Below are 23,719 nucleotides of genomic sequence, written 5' to 3' on the forward strand. Positions count from 1 at the left end.
AAGATGTCCTGCTTTTGTTCCCTAAGTTCAGTGCATTTATTCCTTAGGAAGTACTGAACATCTTGAAGAAATTTTGGCCTTCAGTCTGTGGACTGAACTCTCAGCTCTCCTAATTTTTAAGTGCAACTATTGCCAAAAGTCAGAGAAATCACCAAAATTTCATGTAAGGAATGAATTTCCTCTACCTTCCTCAAATACATATTACCTCTCTCCATCCGTACCGAAAGCCATGCTGGACGCAGCAGCTCCAGACTGCTAATGCCCAGTAACAAACCTTCTGTTCCCAATCAAGCTCACTGTGAAGCTAGCCAAAAGCTTACAATAAGTTCCCCTCACCAAAGAAAACATACTAGACCCACAAATTCAAGGTTCTGGCCAAAACATGGGCAGAAGTTAGCTGGAAATTCTCCACCAGTCCCATTAAAACTATCAATAGGTCCCTGTGAAAGCTATCAACAGGGTCATGGGCAGATGGCCATTATTATCCTGATGGAAACTCTCTACAACAATTGACCATGATCCGTTCTGCCTGAAAAAGCTGGCAGAGATTTAGAGCAGCATATTGCTTTGAATTCAGTGTTGAGAAACTCCCACCACTACCATTTGTGTAGAAATACAGCTTTACCACCAAGATCTTTGACAACCGACAAAAGAATATAAACTAAGTTTATTATGTTGATGCAATCTGCTTTTTTGTGGCGCGTAATTACTAGTACCAGCAGAATAATTTAATTGACTTACTCTGAAAGCTTCAACAGCATTATCAACCAAGTAAAACACAAAGGTATAAAAAGTTAGGATCAGCGTAAGGACTGTCCAGCTTTTGCAAGTCATATAGCTCTTCCAAGTCACCTGTATGCCAAGACCTCGGATGTAACATATGAAAGTACCAGAAATCATTCACAAACTAACAGACCAACCCCATCAGCAAGTTCTTGCCAGTGGATTGTCAGTTAGGCAGCCCAGTCTACATCAAGAACTTGTTTCTTAGCAGAGTTTTTATTCCAACACAATTTTTATAACAAGGTCAATGTAAACCAGCAGATTTCATAAAGGATCAACCGCTTTTTAAAATTGGTAGGTTCGAGAAGAAACACTCTCATCTGAACTACAGTGTTTCCACATGGTAGGTTCTTTGAAACACAAATAAAAGGGGGGGAGGGGGTTTAAGGAAATTTATTTTTACCATTATTTTCCATATTTTATTCAAACAAAGAATTAGATCAAGAAGAAGATATTCCAAATGTTTTTCCTTAAAGAAAAGGGATGAGGGGAAAAAACAAAAGGAGAAAACTTGCACAGAAAATTCCTGATGGCATGGAACATAATCCCCATTACAGTACTAAGGAGACAAACTCTGACCTGAACAGTATGGACTGCTTTGTAATAAATGTAAAATAATAATGAAACCAGTTACCTAAGATTTCTTCACTGAACTGGGGATATGAGTGTATCTGCTTTCATGCGGGAAGAAAAATTTGACTGTGTGCAAGTCAGGCAAAATCAATTGCTAGTCTCTTTGGGGAGGAGGAAAAAAACCCCTCAAGCAATCATCATACCTTCTTGCTCCCACCTCCCTTCCATGAAAGAGAATCCATACACTGGAATACAGCAGCTACTATATTGCATCATACAGTCTAGTATTAGTACACTAGTATACTGGACAAATAGCAGCATACGGGATATACATATGTGTGTATACATCTGCCAGTATAATGGACATATATATTAGTCAACATATACTATACAACAGCCAGAACTAGATGCTTCTGAGGGATATTCAAGACTCCATAGAAGCCAGACACAAGACATGCTCTTGTAACATGTCCAAGAAATGGACTACATTGACATTAAACATCACAGTTAAGCAATTTCCATAACTTGGTCATCAGTTTTCTTTACTACAAGTGATCTGGTATCTATGAAGGCATGCAGAACAGACATATTTAAAGCTACCGGTTTATGAAATTGAAAAAAAAAAAAACATGGTAAAAATTGACCTTACATAAAAAATTACATATCTGCTGTCAGAGGTATGTTTAATAATGTTGTATGGGAGAAAATTACAGTAAAACAATGCATTAAATTTGAAGCACTTCTTAGTTTTACACCTGTGCAACTGGTGTATAGGCATTTGAAGTTGCTTTATTGCAGACTATTTAACTGCAATTAATTTCTCATGTATTTAAGTGACATAAGCACAAAGTGGTATGAAATTATAAATATTTTAAATTGACTTACCATCAGAACTTGTTAGAACAAAGCTCTCAGCTTGGGACTGCTTCTTCCCACCTATACTTCTGGGAAACCAGTGAAGATCTATGGGATAAATATCATCTGGAAGTTTCACTACTCGAGTAGTCTCACTAGTTAAAAGGTTCCACTTCATAATTTGGTGATCATCACTGCAGGAATATAGCTCGTCAGCTGTAGTCCAGCCCACACAGCTAACTAATTCTTTATGTTTAATTAAATTAAGGAAGTCAGAAAATTTTAATTATTGAAAATAAGCTTACAAAATATCTCATCTAGGCTATACAAAACTGAAGGAACAGTACAAGAAGATTATTTTGATAAGAAATGTTTTATATAAAGAAGATATGATTCTTCATTCTTTTTTTGCTCTTTTGTGTCAAGAAAAGACCTGGTAGAAATTCAGCAAATAAATAAACTGTATCATGTAAAAATATAATTCTTATGATGATGCATACCTATTAAAACTGAAGCTGAAATGAGCCTATTGAGCTGAAATGTTGGGTTACACCGCTAGAAGGGTCTTAGTGTACAAACATTCAAATGTGTTGGTTTATTAACACCACATCATATATAAATTGTTGACATGTCTAAGTTATCAGTAGGAAAATTGCAATTTTGTTTACATCTGCTACATGCATGTCTTATTACAAGCAAGTAGATATATCACTACTCCTATTTACCATCTGGGAAAGCTTTTAACATCACTACAAAATTTTCTAGCAAAACATCGATAGCTTATGAAAGGAAGGTATTACTCTAAGATTGTTTAGCATCTCTTAAAACATTGCCCTTAAAGGCTGCACTGAATGGCATGGTGAAGGAAAGAAAAAAAAAGCCACCTGCAATTTACAAATATTTTACTATGACATTTATGATAAAAAACCCCAACCTTTCTGGAAAAGAAGCTATTCAGAATTAACAAGCTTTTCTATGGTTTATTCTGAGACAAAGGATATGTTTTGGTTCCTTTGAAAGTGAAGTTTTCAGTCTCATTTCAGTTATGCAGATGGAGCATTAAAAAAAGATATGTAGGTGTAACTGTAATAAAGCAAAAAAAACACATATGTAAGTAGCCAAAATTAAAAAGGAAGACACTAACACCAAAATAAAAAGTTTTGAAACAAGTAATATTACATTAGTACTGTGGCAAAATAAGCACCAAAACAGAGCTGAGTTTTAAGGGAATTCAGTTTGTACAGTACCCAACTCCACATTTATCTGATCGCTTAGTATAAACACACTGGACAATTTAAAGAACAAGCGATACTAGGAACATATTGCTGAAACATTATACATTGAAACACTGAAGTTCCCTCGTGCTGACATATAGCCATGAAGGTAGCAAGCAAAAACCTGGAATTGCAAACTTTTCAAGGAATTTCATTCTTAGCAAGAGCACTGTGAGAAAACTTAGAGGAAAAAGGCATACTACGAAAGTAATCCTGCCATGACAAAATGATACAATATCCTAGTCTTCCATCCACCCCTATTTGTAATGTTCATGATACTTTACCGTAACACAGTAATTCCATAAGCAGTTCAGTGGGGGCCCAGTCTCTTGTCCCCTTCCCTCTTCTAACAGCAAAAGCCTTTGCCTGTCTGTGCCTGGACAGGGTAGAGGCACTGATCCAGGTTAAAACTTTTCTGTCTCCCAGGATGGAAAGAAGTGACAGCAAGAGGGTGAGAGCAGAAGGTATACTCTGAGGGGAGCGTGATGATGCACAATGCGGCCTTCTAATCTTCTGGAATTTTTTTCACTATAAAAATGACTGTGTGTCAGTTACTAGTCCTAAAACATAGTTTTCTGTGCCCAAAGAATAAAATAAGTTATTTTCAACCCTACTTTAGGTTAATTGATAAACACACGATAGTTATTTTTGTTTTTAAATAACTGTATCTGTTATACTACAATGTCTAATTTCCTTATCCTACACTTACCCCAAAACTGCATAGGGAGTCTCATCATCAAGGCATTTAAAAGGGGCCTAAGTTTGTACTAAACTTTCAAAGTAACCTTTTAACCACGTCCTTGACTTCTGTGTGGTGGCAATGCCATCATTCAGCACCTGCACACACCCATTCAGCATAGCCCAGCAATATTTTCTGCTGATCAGTTGCGGGGCTAGTCTCTGTGCCACAAATTCTAAAACTAAATGCCCAAAGATAGACCCTAAGATTTGTATACAGCAAAGAAATAGCACGGAGTGAAACAGCATTAGATTTACTCTCTACTTTAATGTAAGCATCTCTCCTACTTAACAGAATGCCTCACATTTATTTGGATGCGTGGTTCTTATCTGCTTCTATTTTCTGCGCACGCCACACCTTGCTAAACCCACCTTTTCAGTTGCTGCTTGGTAGTTTTTCAAGTGTTTATTTCTCACTTGAGAGTTTCAGCGGGCACGTCGCTGTCAGCTTCCAGCTTGCACTCCCTCCTTGTTCCCACTACACGGAGTTCTCTTATTTTCCTTTCAAAGACAAGACCAGAACTTTATTATCGTTTTTGAAGACGGCTTAAACACTCTTTATGTGCACCTAAAAGGCAGAATGCTCACGCTTATGCCGCACAGCTCACCTGCCGCCATCAACAAACAGGTACATCCATCACTACCCAACCTCGTACAGGGGCCACATACAACTCCGCCACGAGTCCAACAGCGGGTTAGCTGAAAGCATTTACTAGGAACTTTAAAAAAAGATGGGGCCATAACGAGGAGTTATTCTGGCAGGGTGCGTTCGGCTCGCCCTCTCCCAGCCTCACACTCCCGCTCGGCCCCTCAGTCTTACACCGCAGCCTCACGCCTCCTCGCCCCCCTCTTCCCCTCAGCTCTTTCCCCTCTGGAGCCGCCGAACCGGGAGATGAGGATCAGAGACGGCGGCGGGAGGATTGAGCAAGAGCTGGGAAGGGAAAGACAAGGCGGCAGGATGGAAAGAAAGGGCGTAGGTGGCGGTGGCGGGGCAGGAGCTGGCTCCTCACAGCGCGGCTGTACGCCGGGCGGCTTTGGGTCCCCGCTGTGAGGGAACGGCGGCTCTTCCCGCCCCGGCCGCGTCCCCTCCCCAAACCCGAGGGACAGCCTCAGGCCCCACACGGGCGGCAAAGCCCGCTCTCCGGCCGTGCCGGCATTCCCTTTCCCCCCCCTTCAACGTCTCTCCCCTCAAATTATCCGGCCACCACCCCCCTCCGCCACGAAAAAAGCATCCTCCCTCCGCCGCGCTTCCTCCAGTGCCCGTTTCCCTCAGGGTCGCCCGGACTCCCCCCCCCCCCTTACCTCGCCGCCCGGCAGTCTCCCGCAGCTCTCCCTCCTCCCACGCCGAGCCCGGGGGGGGTCACGGCTCCCGCGACCCTCTCGCCCACCGCGGCGGTGAGTCAGACCCCGACGGCGAAGGGAGGAGAATCGCCGCCTACCCCAGCCCGCCTTTACCTGCGCCGGCAGCGGGAAGGAGAGCGCAAGAACGGCGGGGACCGCCGCCTCAGCGGCCGGCTCCCAAGCCCCGGCGGCGTCCGCGCTAATCCCGCCTTCCTCCCCGTCCTCCACGGCGCCACGGGAGCGGCAGGGACCAAGGCGGCGGCGGCGGCGGCTGCTGCCCGCTCCCCCCGCGGCCAAGCGGCTCCGTCTCTATGGCTACTTCCCGCGAGATTTCTTCTTCTTCTTCCTCCTCCTCCTCCTCGTCCCACCGCCACCTCACGGGCCCTCCCCGCCCAGGTGACACGGCCCAGAGTGGCGTCACCGCGCCGCCCGTTAATTAATACCGCTTTAAAACCGCCGCGTCCCCACAATTTTTATTTTTTTCTTTTTAATTTTTTTTTTTTTTTAAATAACAGCGCCCCTTCACGCCTTCCCGGCCCCACCACCTCGCCGCCCGTTGCCGAGCAACCAAGCGCCGCCCACTGACCTACTTCTAAAATTAAAATAAATCCTTTCCACGCGGGGCGGGCGGGTACGGCCGTGGGGCTGCCGTCGGCCTCAACCGCGAGTCTCTTATACCCCCCCAAACCCCCCTTTCCTCTCACAAAAAAAAAAAAAAACCGCTCCTTGCAGCGAGGGGATTTATTTTACTTCTTTTTATCCCGCCCAGCCCGTCCGCGCAGTAACGGAAAACAAGATGGCGCGGGAGCGGGGCTTCTTCTCTCTCTTTTTTTTTTTTTTTTTTTTTCCTCCTTTCAAACCCGCGGGAGGCCGGCCCCCTCCCTTCCCAGCATGCCCCGCGCTTTTCTAACGAATTTCGGTTCGAGTTCGCCGTTTGGGCGCCATTTTCGAGTGTGGAAGCTGCCGAGCCGCGGCGGTGAGCCGGAGCCGTTCCGCGCTGCCTCAACCCGCAGCCTCGCTGGGGCCGGCCGCCGCCGGTCCTCGAAGGTACCAGCTCCCGCGGGCAGCGCCGGGTAGTTCGGGGGGCAGGGTTTCGGGGAGAGGCGCCGGCAATTCGCCTGAGGGCAGGTGGAGTCGGGGGGCTTCCCCGCGCTGTGAGGGGAATAGCGGAGGCGTCCTCGGGGCGCTTCCCCGGGCAGGGGGTGCTGAGGGAGAAGGGCAGGAGGACGGCGGGCTCTGCCCCGCGCCTTGTTTTTTTTTTTCTTTTCCCTCTTCGCCCTGAGGGAGAGAAAGGCGGCGGCAACCTCTCTCTCTCCGGGCCCGGGCGGTCGAGCGGGGGCTGTCCCGCCGAGGGCTCTTTCCCGAGGGGTCCGGGTTGCCCGGCGGCCTCCCGGTCTCCGCACCGGTGGGGCACGGCGCCCGGCGTGTCCGTCCTGGCTGGTGTCGGCAGATGGGTTTGAGGAGGGGAAGGGGGGGGGGGGGTGTGTGGATGCGAGAGGGTCTTCTGCAGCCCGAAGGAGAAAGGCCAAGGTTTCCCGCTGTGCCCTTAGGGAGCTCTGGGGACCGTGAATCGGAGACCCACCTAGGACGGGCAAGTACGGGAATACTCTTCGGTAGCATAGAGGCCTGATTTTAATCTGCTTACAGAGCAGGGACCCTTCTGTAACTAGCTCTGCCTGCTCCTTTAATGCTTGAAGTATGAGAGAGAAATCCTAAGAAAGTCGGTAACGAGTTGGAAAGACCGTGACAAGGGTGCAGTTGGACTCCTTAGATTAACGGATGGATCAAAAAAACCCCAAAACCAAACCAAAATTTTTCGCTGACATGGGTTGTCGCTACCAAATTTAATCGGCAGTTAATAAGGAAGCCTTTCTGTCCGTCTCTGACTCTCTTTCTCGCCATCCCCGCAACAAAAACGGCACTTGGCAGGAGATCGGCGAGAGATGCTTTTAACAAACACCTTTGAGCTGACTCGGGGGAGGGGCTGGGCACGAATTTGTTAAATTTGTTAGAGAGTATGTGGCAGCTGATTTATCGCGATTTAAAAGCTGAGGTCAAGTAGTTATGCTTGTTCATTCTGTTGAAGTATCGGGGGGGGGAAGGGTTGGTAAGGTAAATAGGTCTGTATTGCACAATTCCGTTGGAGTGGAGCAGTTTTGGAAAAAAAAAATAAATAAATCTGGTACTTTGAGAGACTGTAATTGTCTGAGACAGCCATTGCGGAACACTTCTTAACAGGGGCATAGACACAAATTGCCTTAAAATGAGTTCTTTCTCTCATTTCCCCCCCCTCCCCCATTGTCCCAAATGAAGGACTCTCATGAGAGTGTGGGTTGGGGGTAGGTCTGAAAACGTCAAATGATTGGCACCAATTGTAAGATGACTTTCTAACCACGTCAGTTTTTTATCTTGTGAGAAGTAAACTTTCTCATGTCTGTTTTTCTGCGAACTAACTTCGCCACTTGCTGCAATTTAAACTCTTTGGAGAGAGTTTTGCTCCTCCAGTCCTCTTTTCTTCTCATCGGTTGCTTTCTATTTATACTTTTGGGAGCTGTGCTTAAGTGCCAGCTGATGGACTTTTGTAATGTTTCGCTCTTGATCGGTTAACTTCAACATCACAACTAGATTAAGGTATTTTGTTTAGTTTTCTCTGGTAAATGTTGAATGCTGGTATTAGTGGTTGTGTTACATTTTGCGAGTGTTGATTTAAACTGTTTAAGAGTCAAGTCTTTGCTATAATTATGCAGATCGTCTTGTTTATCTATCTATATATAAAAGATATATAGTCGGCATGGACTGTTGAAAGTAAAATGCATGTCAGGTCTGAAATGTGTATGTAAAGAGTGCTTCCAGAAGAGCACAGACATATGGCTACTCAGTTTGTTACTGCAAATGTGTCTTTAACTCTTTTGCCCCAGCATCACAGTTGCTTTCTCTGAGCATAGTAACTGCATTGAACATGGCTGTATGAGTTTTCAGTAGGTAGATTCATGCTGTTTCTACAGATTAGGGTCAGGCTGTTGTTTCGGGGGGCTGATAAATCTTAAAGTATATCATTATGAGGCTTGTGGTTTTGTTTCAAATTTGGATTTTTGTCTTCAAAGTACCTCCAGTCTTTAGTTTCTAAATTAGTCGAACATCTGGGCAAACATGTAGGTATATTCCGTAGGGGATTGTAGTTCAATGCTTAGATCACGGGGTTTTCTTGTTTATGTTAGCAAAGGAGATAGATCCCTTCAGTAGTTTGATTGCTTGGAATGGAAGGGGAACAGCCAACAGAGATTGTGCCAAGCAAGAGCACCAAAACCTCTACAGCAGCCCGTCGGAAAGGCAGAGAGCCCTTAGAGGAGTCCACCAGTGACATGGAAGTGGAAAACGAAGGCGACAGACAGCTTGGCGAAGTACCTCCCCAAGGTAGGTCTGAATATTGTGGTTCTAATGGTGTGTAAACTTGATGATAGTGCCTGTTTAGCAACAAAGTTCAGCTGAATTCATCAGCTACTCTGGATAGGATTTTCTCTTTTCCCTTTTAGAAAGGAATATTGAAAGCCTTGACTCCTGGCAAGTTTAAACTGCTTTTAAAATGGTAAAGAGGGCTTGCAAAGAGTTAAAGTGTTTGGACCAGTGATTTAGTACAAGTACAAAAGCAATTTGTAGACTTACTTCTAATAAAGCCTATTTCATATTCCTGATCTGTAACATTGTACTTAAGATTGTGGTACAACAGCAGGATTTTTCAAATTTATATGCAGCCAATGGTATGGGATTTCTTGGAATGGAATAAATGTCAAGTTTATTTACTTAACTCTTAAAATGATTTGACTTTCTTTTTCATGAAGCAGTGTATTTTCTTGAGTTTCTTGAGTTTTTGCTGAAAACGTCTGGAAAAACAGCAGTGTGTGTGTGTCTTTTTAGGTAGCCAGATATGCAATTATTAAAGCAAGGTATTTGACAAATAGATTAATATGTCGAAATCGGTGTCATAAATGACTGTCTATTTGAAGAAAAAGTTGCTAGTGACTGTTGAAAAGCTGCTTTGCTTACAACTAGCTGATATCCAGGGGGCCAGTTTGTTTTCGTAACAAACTTCCTGTCTTTGCAGAGTAGTTGTGCTGTCATTACAGCTTTCAGAGCATTGTGCAGCGATCCCCAAATCTTGCAGAGTGACTTGTGAGCACGCTTGAAATGTGGCTTTGCACTTATTAATTAGAAAGACTTTGCCTGTTTCAGATTTGTAGCCTTATTGTGACGGTTGTAGCTATTGTAATTGCAGAGTGCCTATTAAAGTATGTTAGAATAAGAATTACATAATGAAAGAACAAACCCACTAGTGAATCGATGGGACATCTTAAGTATCTCTTTTTAAAGATTTGGTTCATGGAAAGAAGAATTTTAATTCCACTTAGTTCGTTGTAATAATTGTAGGCAAAAGTATAGGTTTGGTTCATATAAAAATGATGTTTGCTTTTCCAGTTGAACATTTTAAAAGGTGTCTAGTCATTGAGAGCCTGTTTATTTTGGATGTTTTTTAGCAGTCTCAGATGAGATGCTTGATAATCGAAGTTTAGAAGAGATTTTGGGTAGCATCTCTCCTCCCCCACCTCCAGCAATGACCAATGAAGCTGGTGCTCCTCGTCTCATGATAACTCATATTGTAAACCAGAACTTCAAATCCTATGCAGGGGAGCAAACTTTGGGACCTTTTCATAAGGTATCTTTTCTTTTACCTTAAGCATTTTTTAAAAGAAGGTAAGACTTCGCTGTGTGTTAGTATTCCTTCCTGCATTTTCATGTAAGCTTACCTCAAAATAACTGAAAAATATTTTAAGTTTTAGAATTACTTAATGTAGTGATACTCTAAATTTTCATTATTGGACAGTAGAGAAAACAGTTAAGTGCAACTTTCTGATACTGTAAAATTGTAATTTGTCAGTAAACCTTAAAAAAGCACACTTTTCTCTTTATTTCGTTTGCTGGAGAACTTTTAGGGGTGTGTTTGAAGAATGAGAATATTTTTTAGGGCCCACAAGAGACTTACGTGGCTAATCATGAAACTTTCCTTGCAAACATGCTTGCTAAATGCAGTATCGCTTTGAGTTAACAAGTTAAAATTTAGAAAACTGAGCTGAGGTGTGGGGGTTTTTTTATTTAATAAGTTGTACTGCTTTACCTTTGGCATTAAAAACTAAGCTATCAAATAGTCTGCAGTTTCATGAACTAGGAATAATTGTGTTTTAAACTGCTCACAAATGAAATGGGTGATGTACACTGACCAGGATTTATTTCCCTTTGAATATCACTTTTTTCCTTCTATTATGCAGCGTTTTTCATGTATTATTGGGCCAAATGGCAGTGGAAAATCCAATGTCATTGATTCAATGCTTTTTGTGTTTGGGTATCGAGCACAAAAAATCAGATCCAAAAAACTCTCTGTGCTGATCCATAGTTCTGACGAACATACAGACATCCAGAGTTGTTCTGTGGAAATCCACTTCCAAAAGATCATTGACAAGGTATGTATGCTTCTATTCAGAACAGTGGAGACTTTTAGAAGTTTTCAAATCCTTACAGAAAAATATTTGGTTATTTTAGTCTGAGCTGGTGAAAACTTCATAGCATGATTAGTTTACCTTTCAGATGTAAAACATCAATTCAAAGTTAATTAGCTTAAATTCCTCTATTGAGTAGTGCAGTTCTTGAAATGTTAGTAGGGATTCTTTTTTTTATTTTCTGCAAGACTAATACCTGGTACATATCAGTTTTAAAACTATTTAGAAATACGTAATAATCATTTTAAGAAGAAGTCGTTTCAGAGTTGTCATCTTTTACCTCAAGTAAATAAGACTTATTTCTGAAATTAATAGGACCCTAAAAATTTATAAGTCTATATTTGGACTTGTTATATATTCTTTAATTTATAATATGAGCATATATATTAACAAAGAAAACCTATTTAAGCAAAACTTTTCAAACCCATTAGAAACTATTTGAGGTTATCTAAATTTAGAAAAATATATAATGAATCTGAAACTTTCTTATTTACACTTTATATACTGTAAACATGCCTGCAATTTTAAAACAGATTTTTCATCAAAAATTCTGGACCTCACCTCCTACCACTAAATATTTTTGAATCTGATATTTTGTTTGAATGAAATAGAAAGTGTTGGCAATTTAAAAAAAAAATTATTTTGCTTGCCACTTCAAGTATTGATAAAAACTTCTGGACATTTTTGTTTGCAATTACCGTGCAAGGAATTTATTTCTCTTATTTAAATTTAATTTTTGTGCACACATTCTAGCAGAAATATCAACTGTTGAGTTTGGGGTCGCTCAAAATAATGGGAAATGTACATGGAAGTTTCAAAATTTGTGTTGATAAAGTGGCAATATATACAGCCTTTGAAGGAACTGTTTTAAAAGACAGAATTTTTTTTCTTTGACTTTATATACATACACACCAACCTTTTGCTGTATTTATAATAACCAGATTCAAAAATTAAGGTTTTTTTTTCCCACTTAGCTCTTAGTTGTTAATACAAAGTCAACTTTATGATCTAAAAAGCTTCTGCATATACTAGATAGCAATTTGATTATGCTCTTGGGGGTTAATCTGGGAAAGTGGTAGGCCAGTTTAAGTCTTTACAAGAAGCATGCATCAATTTTAACTTTTTAAAGTATAGTACTAGCTTTGTTTTAGTTTCTGCTTTGTAGGTAAGTTTAAGATATCTTTTGAAGCTGATGATGTCATATTTGTCACATCTTTAATGTTTTGCTTTTTTATCTTCTACAGTTTCTTTTTAGAACTACTCAGCTAAAAGTAACTCCTTTTCCTAGCACCATAAAAGAGGAGTTTAAAATGCAAACAGTATTTAAGTCATTCAAGACTTCCTAATCTAAAATTTAAAGGGTGGAATAGCACAGCCACTTTAAATTTGAAGTAGGCCTTTTCCTTTGTGATTTGAAGCAGTGATAAAGAGAATAAATTAAGTATTTTCAAAGCAATAGCTTGTATTAGAGATGGGAAAGGCATAATATGAAGGCCATTCAATTTAAACAATTTGGGCTACTTTTTGTCCAGTTCTCAAGGGTTTTGGTTTTTTTTTCTCTCTTTTTTTGACATATGCAGCTTTAAGACAGTTACCACTTATACTAGACCCTAGAGTGCAGCTGACTTAAAACCTGAGCATGATAAAACTTCTGTGCTTAATTGTGAAATATGAGGTAAACCTGTGATACAGTAATTGTTTTCTGGCTTTGTTTTTCCTCAAAACAGGAAGGAGATGACTATGAAGTGGTTCCTAACAGCAATTTTTGTGTATCTAGAACTGCTTATAGAGATAATTCTTCTGTCTACCACATCAATGGAAAGAAAAAGACATTCAAAGATGTTGGTATTCTTCTTCGAAGCCATGGAATTGATCTGGACCATAACAGGTTCTTAATTTTACAGGTTGGTGTATGAATAAAAACAATTTTAAGTAAAGCTATATTTCCAGTTATAGTTATAAAAAGTACTCTCTAGGTTTTAAGTCTTGTATTTGAGGCCTTAAAGTGCTCTAGCAGCACATCATGGTTTGCACACTCTAATAAAGATGCGAATCATTATTTGCTGCTTTAGAAATTTAAGGAAGAGAAACAGTTGAAGATACTAATATAAATTTTTCTATTAACAAATTTGTGTTCCTGACATGTGGATGAATAGAAGAGTGGTCATACTTGTTCCGCCCTAGCAGCACGTAAATATTGGTGTAGTAAAATAAACCTTAAACCCCAATATTATTGTGCTGCTTAAGCGTGGCAGAGATTCAGCAACTTGTTTATACTTTAGATAAAAGTGCATCAATATTAACTTAAAGATTCTACTGTTAAGTTAACTTATCTGTGCTCTCATATATAGACATGGTTTTACTGAAGAAGTATGTATATAAAAATCAACTGTGCATAAAAGTTGAGTGCAAGAAAAAACACATGAAGTGTAGTTTTTGTTTACACTTGTTTAACAACTGTAGAGGATTCAAAGAATGGCAGGTTCATAGCTGATTCAAGCTATGTTTTTAAAAGCTACAGTTTACAACTCATACTGTAAAAATAATCATAGAATTTGTCAATATAATACCATTTATATTTACATTTGACCTTAAAACTACAAGGCTTGCTGGCATCTGTTTGCTGTTTAAAAGACAGGCTGAAGAGAGCCACACTTAATTTTTTTTCTAGTTTTTAAATAATAATGCAGAATTTTGCTATGTGCTGAACAATTACTTAAAATGTAAATAGAATTAAAGAACTTGGTGGAAGCATTTAAATATTAATTCAATTGAGTAACTATATGTGCAATTACCTGTAACTATTTCACTACTGTTACTAACAGGTCCCAAAACTACTCTGAAGGATCATGGCCTAGAAAATTAGTGAACAGTGGGAGCCACCCAAGGTCTGAAATTTTTCAATAGAGTTAGTTTATTTTAGGCCTGTTTCTGTCAAAGGAGCTTCCAGTTCCCCTCTAAAAAAAAAAAAAAAAAAATTCTAGATAGGTCGTTGTGCTTGCTTCACTTCCTCAAGTCTTTTCATGCAGTCCTTTTTTACAGTTACACCCACAAAAAGAGGATATATCTGTTTTGAAGTCTCCATGCCAATTAATTATTCCCTCCAATACTTTATTCCTGTATTTTCTGTTTCAAGATGGAGTGAGAAGTACCTCCAACAAAGCAATTGTAGTAAATACACTCTTTTTTTTCCTATACTGTTGTTCTGAAGTATCATTTTAGCAAAATTTCTGAAAGGGAGAGAATGCAGAGTCAAAGATTAAGCTAGGTAGAAATTATAGTGTATAGATATCTGGAGTTTACTGTTAGAGGGCATGGCCCTTTACCAGTGGGAGAAGGGGAAGGGAACATTTGGGAGGGAATATTGCTAAGCTTTTTTTATTTTATTTTTTTCCCCCCACATGTGATTCGTTTTCTTCTCCCATTAATTGTTTTCCAGGAAGTTAATCAATGAGAACATACCTTTTCCTAAAAGCTTTCCACCTGTACAGTGGAAGATAAGGGTTGGGTATAACCAATATTAAGGCATAAAGCAATGGTTCCCACCATTATTTTTTTCTTTCATTCCACTAGCCTCTTTGTGGGTAATGGATTATAAAGAACAGCAGAGGAGACTACTAAGATTTTCTGTGTTTCTTTACTGAGGCAAGGTCCTTTCTCTTTGCACATGAAGTTTTGCACCTTTTTAAAGTGAAACCTACTGATTTGGTGATTTACAGTTGAGTACTTTCCAGTTGGGAAATGTAGCAATCCTTAAAAATTATAGTTAGAAGTAAATGAGACCATGTCAGAAGGCTAAGACCATGAACCACTATTACAAGGATTGCCCTTATTCCCCCTAATGTTTTTCAAATTAAGCTATTTAAAACTGGGGAGATAAGTAACAGTTTTGTTTAGCTTTTCTCTTGTTATAGCTAAACTAAAATAGGCTACCCTAAGTTTAACCTGGTATCAAGTACTTTCTCATTTGAAATAAGTTATAAGTCTCTTTGATTTTTGACTATGTCAATAGGGTGTAATTAAAATATTTCACTTGTACTGTAGATTTTGGGCAAAAATGTTAATTAAGGATTATCAAATGCTGGTTTTCGTGTGTAACAGAATATTCACTAGTTAGTACTAAAGAAAAAGTTGTAAGAGAACATGTCCTACATGTAGTAACAAAACCTTTGGATACCTGATTATATCTTGCTAGCATATTTAGCATTACTCAATGGAGAATATTTGCTTTTTAGAAGAATGCTTTATTTTTTTGGTTTCTTCTCCCTACTTCACCCCCTATTTTGCAGTCTTTTTCTGACATAGTAGATTTCGGTGCCTTGTAGGATAAAATTTGAAAGCTTAGGCCAGACTGAATTTTGTAAAAGTTAGGCAGGGCATGATACAGGTACTTCTGCTGATGCCATACTGACAATACTAAACTCAAACTACTGATGACTTTTGTGAGTAACATTACAAAGAACACCTGTGGAAAAACAGAATATGTAAGACTAATAGAGTAGTTCTAGAAGTATTACAAATTCTGTGCCTGAACCAGCTAATTGAAAAAAATCTTGTTTAAAAATGGTTCTGGCTACAGTGGGATATTGCCAACACTTAACAGGAGGAGTTTGTCACTTTTGTGATCCTTAAGTTCTAACGCTGCATATTTCATGTTTTTAATAAATTGCTATATGCTTTCAGTACTTCAGGAATAGACAACTGTTCAGTGCATTTTTAATGAGCTTGCCACAGCCTGAAACTGCAACAGGAAAACACACATCTTGACACTTAAAAAAAAAGTATGCTAAGCACTGTGGTAAAATCTAGCATCTTGCTGCTATTTTTCTGTCTTCCACACCTAATGCCCCAGCTTCAGTAACTTGTATATCTGTAAAGAACAACAAATAAAATTACTTAGCTTTTCTCAAAAGACTTACTTGGAATGTCAGTGTACATATGCAGAAAACTTGTGTGGGTTCTGTGCTCTGACCGGGCTGGGCAAAACTCGGAAAGTATGTATGTCTGCAGTTGCTCAATAGTGACTCCTGAACAGGTTAACCTTGAGGCCAGAAAAAAAATCCCAGCCTCTTTATCCTGGCTGGTTTGCCTCTAAAGAATTATTAAATAAATGGGGATCATTTGAAGGAATGTCAGTTTTGGACATTGCAGGGTAGGCATGTCTGGGGAGCAAAGCAAACTGGCTCTGGACAGCAACCGTTAACGCCTGCTGAAATTGGCTTTTGCAGTCTTTCAAGGTAAGAGAAGTACAGTCGATCGAACCTTTTAAAAGGAAAGTGGAATTTCATAGGTAACTCCCATTCAGTGACTTTGGAAATGAATATTGTAGAAATGGTAATAAACAGCACAAGACTTAGAATTAATTTTGTACTAAAAGACAGTGTCATCAGAGGAGACTTATATCAGTTGATTTCAATTTACTTTAGAAGCTACTTTCAAACGAACTCAAACTGTTTAACTAAATTATGTACTAATTACAGTAGTATTTCACTTAAATGTATTTGATGCACTTAAATATTCTCATGTGATCTTAAGCAAGTATAAACAACTACAGTAATTTTGTATGTATGTATTTTTGTAACTGATTGGAACAGCATTTTGTATGTACTAAGTCTTATCCTATGGCAAGATGATGTTGCCAGAAAGGAAGTTTAGTCAAGTTTTTCACCTGCTGCTTCTGCTTTGTGGAAATAATGTAGGAGTCGCTCTTTCAGTGTATTGGAGAGGAAATGAGGGAGAGCAGATTTTCTTCTCGCTTTGAGATAAGCCAGAAGTTCCCAATTGTTGAGGTCTGCTTTCCTAATGAGGCAAACCCACATTTGAGCTAAAGCACTGAGTGGAGCACAAGCTGAAAAGCTCTACTGGGATTATAAATGGAGATCTATGCTGCCAACATTGGTGGTGAAGAGGGGTTTGTTCTAGAAAGGTCAAGGACAGCTGGGCTGAAGTGGTAGGAAGAATTAAAGCAAGTGTGATAATATAATTAAGTGAAAACCAGATTTTTTTGAATAAAATATTATGTAAAAATAGAAGCCTCACACTGATTCATAGCATACAGAATCAATTTCACTGGCTGTTTAAATATTACGCTTTATGCTGAAGGGAATACAGAGTAGCATAAGATATGCTAATATGTCTATGTGCAATTTCAAAATTAATTCTGTTACATTATCAGAAAACTTAGGTTGGCAATTCATGTTTTTTATATTGCAAATTGCAACATAACATGGTAACCAATGTTGTATTAAGCTTTCTCCAGAAAAATAGGGAAATATGGAAAGTGGAGAAAAGCACTTTTCTAGGGGCAGCGTGTAATTGAGTGATCAATTAAATAGTTGGAACATACCAATAATCTGAAGTCAAACATTGTAGGTTGAGTTTCACAATAACTTACTTAGATGCCAAAGTGAGTCTAGATTTGCACTCAGTTTGTATTCTTGTATTAAATACAAGAATGTCCTTAAGAAAGCTTCTAAAATTAGACAGATGTGCAAACAGCTTGACAAAGGCTACTTTTAAATTATTTCCAGAATGCAGAATGGTAGTTTTGTGCAAACAACTGAATGTTGTATAACAGGCTAATTCTAAGTTTTTCCTCATCTTCGGACAGTAGTGGCCTTGTAGATTTGTGTATGTGCATTTATTACTTATTTGACTTTCTTGATTTCCTACCTAGCTTATAACACTTTTCTTGGAAGGCAGAGCATGAAGTTGAGTATTTGATAATTTCTCCCCTCCTGTATGTTTGCCGTCTGGTAAAACTGAAGGGTAGAAATGAGATATGACTGGAAGCATTAAGTAATAGCAGCAATAACATGGAATTGGGGGAAGGAAAAAAAACCAAACCAACCTGTTGTGGTTTACAACAAGAGCTGTATTACAGTCACGTTGCCAGGAGAACAATAAGATTACAGGAATATTGGTTATCTATGTATGTACCTTCCAAGACCCATGTATGTGGAATTAGAATTCACAGTCAAAACTTTACATGAAGAGTGGATTATGGGCATACTGTCAAAATAAAGTCAAACTGAAATTGCCATTCTGGAAAATTGAAGATACATGAATTTAGCACTTATTTTTGTTATTCCTTACTGTACTCCTACTTAAAAAGTATGAGCTATCATTCTGATGAAGTAAAAAAAGCCAAGTGTGAGTCCAATATAAGAAAAATAAAAAAATGGGAGAGCGGTTGAAAACAGTGCAAGTAGCACACAGGGAAATGGAAAGACTCCTCTTGTGTTGCTGCCTAGTGGCTTACATAAGATAAAAATGCAGTTTGGGTGCCTTTTTATTATCCAGAAACTGATTACACAAAAAACCCAGGGAAAAAAAAATTGTGAGGTAACTAGTGTCAGATGCAGAAACTAAGAATTATACAACTTCTAAGCTAGCACTTACCAAGTGATACGACAAGTTAATATTCATTACTACTTTTCCCCTAATTTTACTCCCCACTGACTTTTTCAGCAGTTACAAGTTCTGTGAAACATGTAGAATTGGAGCTGCATGAGAGCCTAAATCTCATTAGTAGTAATTTAGTGTTAGTGCTAGTTCTAATGTCAATGTTTGGAAGTGGGTTAGAATAGAAGACCAAGGAAGGAAAAACAGTAATTGGAATTTCCCAAAATTGGTCTTGGATTTTCCATCTTTTAAATCTTTGTAGAAAAATAGCTTTTGTAATTAATGTTCTATGTGTTCTAATGTGCTTTCTCCTTCAAGCAAATCCATAGTGCCACTGATTTCATTCTACTGGCTGCATAAGCCATTGTTTTTCCTTACGCTGATGATGCTCAGAAGTTGTGCGCAATGTATTTTCAACTCCTGTGGTTGGCTGATGAAATACTTGCAAAATCTCTTGTCCATATTCCCTTTGCTTTGGGAGAAATGCTTCACCGTTTGAAAGAGATTGAAATATAGCTATGTTCTATACGAAAGTTCTAAATTTTACTATTATTTTATTAAGAGAAGTTTGCCTTCTGCCAGGTCAGGTCTGCCTATCCTTCCATATTAAAAAGTTAAGAATTGAAATTGGGTGATAATTTGGATTGATCAAGATTGATTTTTTTTTTCTTCAGTAGGACAAACGATAACAGATTTTGCCTACGGCTACTATAATCATCTACAAAACTTTTGAGTTAGAGGTGGCCGTTATAACTGCAAGTACTGTTTTCTCAGCGTTTTGGATATGCTAGCTGCAACTCAGCTGTTTGCTTCAGTTCAGTGCTTAAAGGATGAGTTCTGTTGATCCCGTTGCATATAAAGAAAACCCTATTGTTTCAAAGTTCAGTGTGGTATGACTTTTCCTAATAACTCAAATAGCCCTTTTGGGGGAACAAACCCATTTTAATCTAAAATTCAATGTGTTTACACTAAATTTTTTTTTATACATGCATATATAATAATACTGTCACAAACATCACAAGACTGTTAATCTTGTGATGCCTAACAAAAATAAATGAAATTATGTTCTGACCACTGTCTACATTTGCATATCTCTTAAATGATATGCAATTATGTAATACTGTAAAGGTGCAAACTAATTTATTTAATCAGTTTAGTAAGCAAATTGAATATACCTCTTGACAGTATTAAGAAGTTAAAAGATGATTGTAATTGTACTGTAACAGGTGTTACGCTCGGGATTACAGTATAGCCTGCTGATACCCATCCATCACAAGATTTTGGACTCATTAACAAAACTTTCTTTTATGGATGTTTAAAAAGCCTTGAAAGCTAGTATGTTATCAAAAGTGTGCTGCCATTACAGTGACGCTAACAAATTTTTAAATTTTTGAATTTTAAAAAAGCCATGAATGCCCTAAAAATACCAAACGTTATAGCCACAGTCGTCATATCTAAAATTTTGTGGTGTTTGATATAATCCTGAAACAATATTACCTATTTTGACCATAACCCTAGACCACAGCTTTCTCTCCGAATACTGTAACGCTTCCGTTACAAGGCAGGAATTAGAAATTGGACAGATTGTAGTAGCTAGACTTATTTTACTTTTCATTACTCCAAATGCTGGTAGCGGAAGAACTCTGAAATGAAGCTATCATCTTGTATTGATGCAGAGCCACAGCTGCGTAGATTTGACACCTAGGCATGAGGGGGTAAATCCAAATTTTGAAACTTCTTATGAGAGGGGAAATATCCAGGCTCTTACAGGAGATGCTCCCTATTTGCAATATGCTTCCTTTGTACAACTTGAAGAAGTAAGAAGGCTTTCCTTCTGCCCAGCACCTCAAAGGTGGAGAAAATGTAACCAAAAAGAAAAGCTTGTATAAAGGATTTGTGTAATTTACCAGTATTGACAAAATATGTGATTTTTTAAGCCTGGATTCAATTGGTAAAACACATTGAAGTGCCACAAAGGGTTTAGAAGATTTCTTGTGTTCTTGCAACAGATGAAGTGGGGAAACTAAGACAAATGGGATGTCCTGCTGTCTAAGGTAATGCCTAAGATTCTCAGCCGTGTGTAAAAACACAGAAGGTTTTTTCTAATGTATAGTAGTGCATCTCCTAGGCAGTATTTTCTCTAAAACTATTCCTTATGAGCAAAACTGAATGTAAATTTCAATTCACTTAGATGTTACATTACTCCACTTTTGAATTTGACTAGTGTTGAAGAGCTCCACTGCCAAAAACCCCTCCAAAAACTAAACCACAACAACTGCAATAGAAAATTCCCCTCAAAAAAACACCCAAACTACCCAGTACTCCACCCCCAGCGTGCAGTATGTTTCCATCTACTGGATTCCAAGCTACAAAATTCCTTTGTTACAATATATGTTTTAATGTGCCCTTGCTTTAGTGTGCTTCAAAAGTGTTCTTGATGTGTGGGTTTTAACACTTAAAAGTTAGTCCAATTTTAGGATCATGCTAATCTATCCCAAGGTTTTCAGCACTTTATTTCAAAGCTTCAGTATTGTAAAGCTTCAGATTAAGATACCAGAAATTAAGTGACAACCCAAAATCCTGGAAGATTGTTTTTACCTACTTGCTGCTGTAACTATTCTGTGGAATGCTAACAAAGTAGATCTGCAAATGTTGTATTAACAGTTTAGTTGACAAAACTCATTGTGTTGCAAGACACTGTCTTCAAAAGTTATTTTTCCCGAATTTTCAAGGATGAGAAGAGGAGGCAGTAATTGGTAAGCAAACATCTTTCTCTGTAGTTATCCAAAAACAACTAGTCATAATGTAGGGAAGTTTTCGCAACCAAAGAAAAAAGTATTGTTTCTTTTCTCATGAAGAGTTTTAAGGTTGCTGTCAGTAATATTTCAATGTCAAAGGCTTTTTCCTAGCCCTGTCTCATTTCATACCAGAATTTTAAAATGGAATGTGATGGCTGTATTCTGAAACTCCATAATTCCAGTTCCAGCATTATCACAGACTGAACTACTACTGTGCACAGCACAAATTACCAGCGACTACAGTTTGTCACCATTTGAGGCTGGATAATGTCAGTATTGGGATTAGTGCATTATGCCATTCTGACTTCTTAGCTTTGGAATTAGTGCTTCAATCTACAGACCGTACTCTTAATGTAAAGGAAGGTTGCTGGAACATAATGCTACTGTCTGCCAAGAGCAACAAACAGGAGTTATCTGCAGAAGTGAAAAGTAGTATCCTGTTTCAAGACTAGTGGTAAGAGCTGCAGAAAGGCAGCTTAATGAGTAGGTCAAAACTTCCCTTTATCAAGCAGTTTGATAACCTTGTTTAAAATTCAAATCTTTATATGCCAGAAAACATTGGATGAACTCGGATTAAAAGCTTTCTGTTCTGAGAGGATCAGCTGTTTTAAGAAATGAATGTGTAATTTTAGAGAAAATAGTAGTAGCTCTAAGAAATGAGGTAATAGAGAGTTTAGGGATTTTATTGTCCCACCTTTTGAGGGCTACGTGGGAGGTGAAATTCTTGCCTTTCACAAATTAGTTCTAGGAAGTTATATACACCAATGGAGTATGGCTCTTCAAGCTGCCTCCATTGTTAGAGGTGCGCTGTCCTAATGAGAATTTTAGTCTAACAGAACACAGAAGAGTGTGCATGCAACATAGAGACTGAAATTTGGTGAATTCTGTCTATAATGTCTTACATTAAATGTGCAGCATTCCTAAAATGCTCCTAGGATGCAAGCATAACTTCTACTGAAATGCACATAAAACAGTTAGACCCTTGACTTGGCAGCCTCTTAACATTAAAATAGTGATAGAACATGCTGATGATGTTGCCACTTCTGTCAGTTCATCAGACATCTTTATGGGCATCCACCCGTGGCGTCCTCCTGGGCTTAAACACAGCAGGCACAACAAGTCCAGGCACTCCTAGCATATTTTTGCACTGCTGCTTCAGTCTGTGCTTATGCTGCTCCTCTCGTCGTCTCCTCAACAGAGTTGTTGATTTAAAATAGTTAATTTTATTCTGGCTTTTGAAGGCATTTACAATTTACTTGCTTTAAAATTTTTGCTCTTGTGCACGATTGAAATTTATATTTAGAAAGTATTTTGAACATCATGGCACTGAAATACTTCACCTCCTCAGGAGTTTGACTATCCAAAGGAAGAAGGGATCTCCAGCTTCCAAGCTCCTTGAAGTTATTCCTCATACTTTTCACTAGAGGAAATGGCTTTCAAATGAGAATGGCTCTTGCCCCCTTTTTTAATAACTTGTAGCCTGCTGTCAGGCAAGGTTTTTCATTATTTGCCACAGTGTTCAGTTAACTTTATTGTTTAGAAATTTCTTCACAGATAAACTTGTGTTCTCTATTAGAGTGTACCAAGAATTGTTTTCTGGTAACTAAGCTGACGCATTCTGTAGAAACTGTTACTTAGAAGTATGTTCATGATACAGTGTTTGAGTTGACTATCTCTGTTACTAGTGATGTCCAGCATCCCAGTGCAACTTCAGTCTGATATAGAAAACTTCACACACAATGCAGAAACTGAAATTGGGTTTGGAATTCCATTTAGAGTTCTTGCACTGGATCTAGAGCCTTCCCAAAATACTCAGTGGACATTTGATGCTTTTTCATACAGCCATTACTTAACTTTTGTGGATGTTTCATTCTGTTAGATGTATGCCGGTGTCACCAATGTCTTAGTGTTGACATCCATTTTGTCTTCTTAACTAAATAGAGGATTTTTTTTTTCCACATTCCTCCCTTTCCTCTCGTGACTTCATGCCTGTGAACTAGAGGAAGATAACAGGCAAATAATTAAAGAGATTTCCTGGTGGTCCATTCTGAGACTTTTAAAATTTAGGTGTGACGACTGTGTTAAGCATGCCCAAGCATGTTTTCTTTTCAACAAATGTCTGCCTGCTGCCGCCTTAGTTTCACTTTCAAAAATGCTGTCCGTATTTCGAAAGATCTTTTACTAGATAAATAAGCAAGGTTGTAATTTTTTATTTTTTTTTACTTAATTCAAATAACAGGTCAAGTAATAAGTACAGCTAAAAAGTTAGGAAACAGTTAAATTGACTATCAAGTTTTAATAGAATGCAGAGTTGTAAAATGTGTTTCTTCCCTGTTAATCATTGTCATGGCTATTTGCATGAAGAGCGGGTACAACTTTTTCGTTCTTTAGAAATTGAAATAGC

The 23,719-nt window shown here is 38.8% G+C and overlaps 2 protein-coding genes across 10 annotated transcripts in view; one reads left to right on the forward strand and one right to left on the reverse strand.

Moving 5' to 3' along the window:
• The window catches only part of IFT80 (intraflagellar transport 80), a 56,749-nt gene extending 50,532 nt beyond the window's left edge, over window positions 1-6,217 (reverse strand). For 3 of the 7 annotated variants that reach the window (XR_012650891.1, XM_075031323.1, XM_075031317.1), the window contains exons 1-5: window positions 5,679-6,217; window positions 4,596-4,724; window positions 3,770-4,013; window positions 3,210-3,294; window positions 2,242-2,460 (exon numbers count right to left, since the gene is read on the reverse strand). Coding sequence is in view for 6 of the 7 variants with exons in the window: in XM_075031323.1 (XP_074887424.1) it covers window positions 2,242-2,460; window positions 3,210-3,249 (259 nt within the window). In the remaining variant the exon portion in view is untranslated. Of the gene's footprint in view, window positions 1-2,241; window positions 2,461-3,209; window positions 3,295-3,769; window positions 4,014-4,595; window positions 4,725-4,831; window positions 4,943-5,525; window positions 5,653-5,678 lie in introns of those variants that run through there. The other 4 variants (XM_075031320.1, XM_075031321.1, XM_075031319.1 and 1 more) reach the window with 4 other exon arrangements.
• A 257-nt stretch (window positions 6,218-6,474) lies between these two features.
• SMC4 (structural maintenance of chromosomes 4) overlaps window positions 6,475-23,719 on the forward strand; it is a 39,917-nt gene continuing 22,672 nt past the window's right edge. The window contains exons 1-5 of one of the 3 annotated variants that reach the window (XM_075031315.1): window positions 6,475-6,611; window positions 8,783-8,978; window positions 10,097-10,275; window positions 10,886-11,077; window positions 12,841-13,017. In XM_075031315.1, the coding sequence (XP_074887416.1) occupies window positions 8,822-8,978; window positions 10,097-10,275; window positions 10,886-11,077; window positions 12,841-13,017 (705 nt within the window). In that variant the 5' untranslated portion in view covers window positions 6,475-6,611; window positions 8,783-8,821. Of the gene's footprint in view, window positions 6,612-7,989; window positions 8,196-8,782; window positions 8,979-10,096; window positions 10,276-10,885; window positions 11,078-12,840; window positions 13,018-23,719 lie in introns of those variants that run through there. The other 2 variants (XM_075031314.1, XM_075031316.1) reach the window with 2 other exon arrangements.

The sequence above is a fragment of the Buteo buteo genome, chromosome 7 (genome assembly GCF_964188355.1).
Source record: "Buteo buteo chromosome 7, bButBut1.hap1.1, whole genome shotgun sequence".
Taxonomy (NCBI): Eukaryota; Metazoa; Chordata; class Aves; order Accipitriformes; family Accipitridae; genus Buteo; species Buteo buteo.